The sequence below is a fragment of the Eimeria acervulina genome, genomic scaffold, assembly GCF_000499425.1.
Source record: "Eimeria acervulina Houghton genomic scaffold, Eah_scaff723, whole genome shotgun sequence".
NCBI classification, from domain to species: Eukaryota; Apicomplexa; class Conoidasida; order Eucoccidiorida; family Eimeriidae; genus Eimeria; species Eimeria acervulina.
This window is the reverse complement of record NW_013549635.1, coordinates 5,499-7,023: the sequence shown is the minus strand read 5'-3', so window position 1 is coordinate 7,023 and position 1,525 is coordinate 5,499. Positions and strand designations below refer to the sequence as shown.

General features: G+C 40.4%; 1 protein-coding gene across 1 annotated transcript in view; it reads right to left on the bottom strand.

The window, feature by feature from the left end:
* Window positions 1-315: 315 nt before the first annotated feature.
* Window positions 316-1,525, bottom strand: part of EAH_00047340 (trehalose-6-phosphate synthase domain-containing protein, putative) — a gene marked incomplete at both ends in the record, with an annotated part of 6,053 nt that continues 4,843 nt past the window's right edge. The window contains 2 exons of the mRNA XM_013394575.1: window positions 316-711; window positions 1,048-1,114. Coding sequence (XP_013250029.1) covers window positions 316-711; window positions 1,048-1,114 — 463 coding nt within the window. The remainder of the gene's footprint in view (window positions 712-1,047; window positions 1,115-1,525) is intronic.

Below are 1,525 nucleotides of genomic sequence, written 5' to 3'. Positions count from 1 at the left end.
CCTCTTCTTATATCTTTCATCCTCCCCCCTCACATACACCCCACAAGCTCAAAACCAGGTGTATATACACCCCACAAACTCAAAACCAGGTGCATATACACCCCACAACAAACTACTGAGAGCACGGTGTACGTACACCCCACAAACTGGCCAGGTGTACGTACACCCCACAAACTCAAAACCAGGTGTATATATATATATATACACCTAATAAAATGAAAGTCAGGTGTATATATATATATATATATATACACCCCACAAACTGAGAGCAGCATAATCATAATGCATATACACCCGGCTTGCTGCTGACGCAGCCTAGGAGACAGACGAATACGCTTTTGTTTTTTGTTGTTTGTCTTCATCATCATCTGTCTCCAAGCTGCGATGACTTAATCTTGAACCCATACTGTCTGTAGACCAGTGCCCCTGTTGGTGCTGCAGCAGCAGCAGCTGCTGCTGCTGCTGTTGCTGCTGCTGCTGCTCCAGCTGGTGCTGCTGGCTGTGTCGGTGGCGTAGGGGAGGCACGGGCTCTTCTTCCTCGTCTATGCTCTGTCCTCGCGCATGCTGCTGCTGCTGCTGCTGATGGTGGTGGTGGTGCTGCTGCTGATGGTGCTGCTGATGGTGCTGCTGCTGCTGCTGCTGCTCTGGTCTAACAGTAGAAGACGCAAATGCTCGAGGGCCGAGGGTTTGGCTGTGATGAAAGGCGTCATACTGAACAAACAAAAACACAAAAAAAACAAATATATACATATATATAAAAAATAAATTATGCATTATTATATATATATAATATAAATGTACATAATATATATATATATATATATTGTTTAAATAGATAAAGAAATAAAAAACAAACCAGCATATATATATATATATATATATTGTGCTATGTGCATATCTGTCGCATAGGTAAGTCTGCTCTTGCTGCTGTTGCTATTCCTGCTGTTGCTATTCCTGCTGCTGCTATTCCTGCTGCTGCCGTTGCTATTCCTGCTGCTGCTGCTGCTGCTGCTGCTGCAGTTTGCGGTGTCTGTGGAGATGGCCGACAGTCTCTGAAACGAGTCGCAGCGCCCCCAGCAAATCGGACACCTCTCCAGTATCCATCAGATAATACCTGCATAAATAAATAAATAAATAAATAAATAAATAAATTAATTAATTAATTAATTAACTAATTAAATTAAATAAATTAAATAAATAAAAATGTAGGAGAGAAGAAGCAGAGAGAAAGAGAGAGAATCAGCAAAGATAGGAAGGAGACGCAAAAACAAATAAAACAAACAAAATAAATAAAATATATAAATACAAATAAATAAATAAATAAATAAATAAATAAATAAATAAATAAATATATATATATATATATATATTTATATTTATAAATTGTCATACTTCGCATGCGAGGGCTTCTTCCCCACAGTGCAGGTAAAAACGTGAGGCTCTTTAAGCACCTGCAAACAGCAGCAGCAGCAGCAGCAGCAGCAGCAGCAGCAGCAGCAGCAGCGGCAGCAGCAGCAACAGCAGC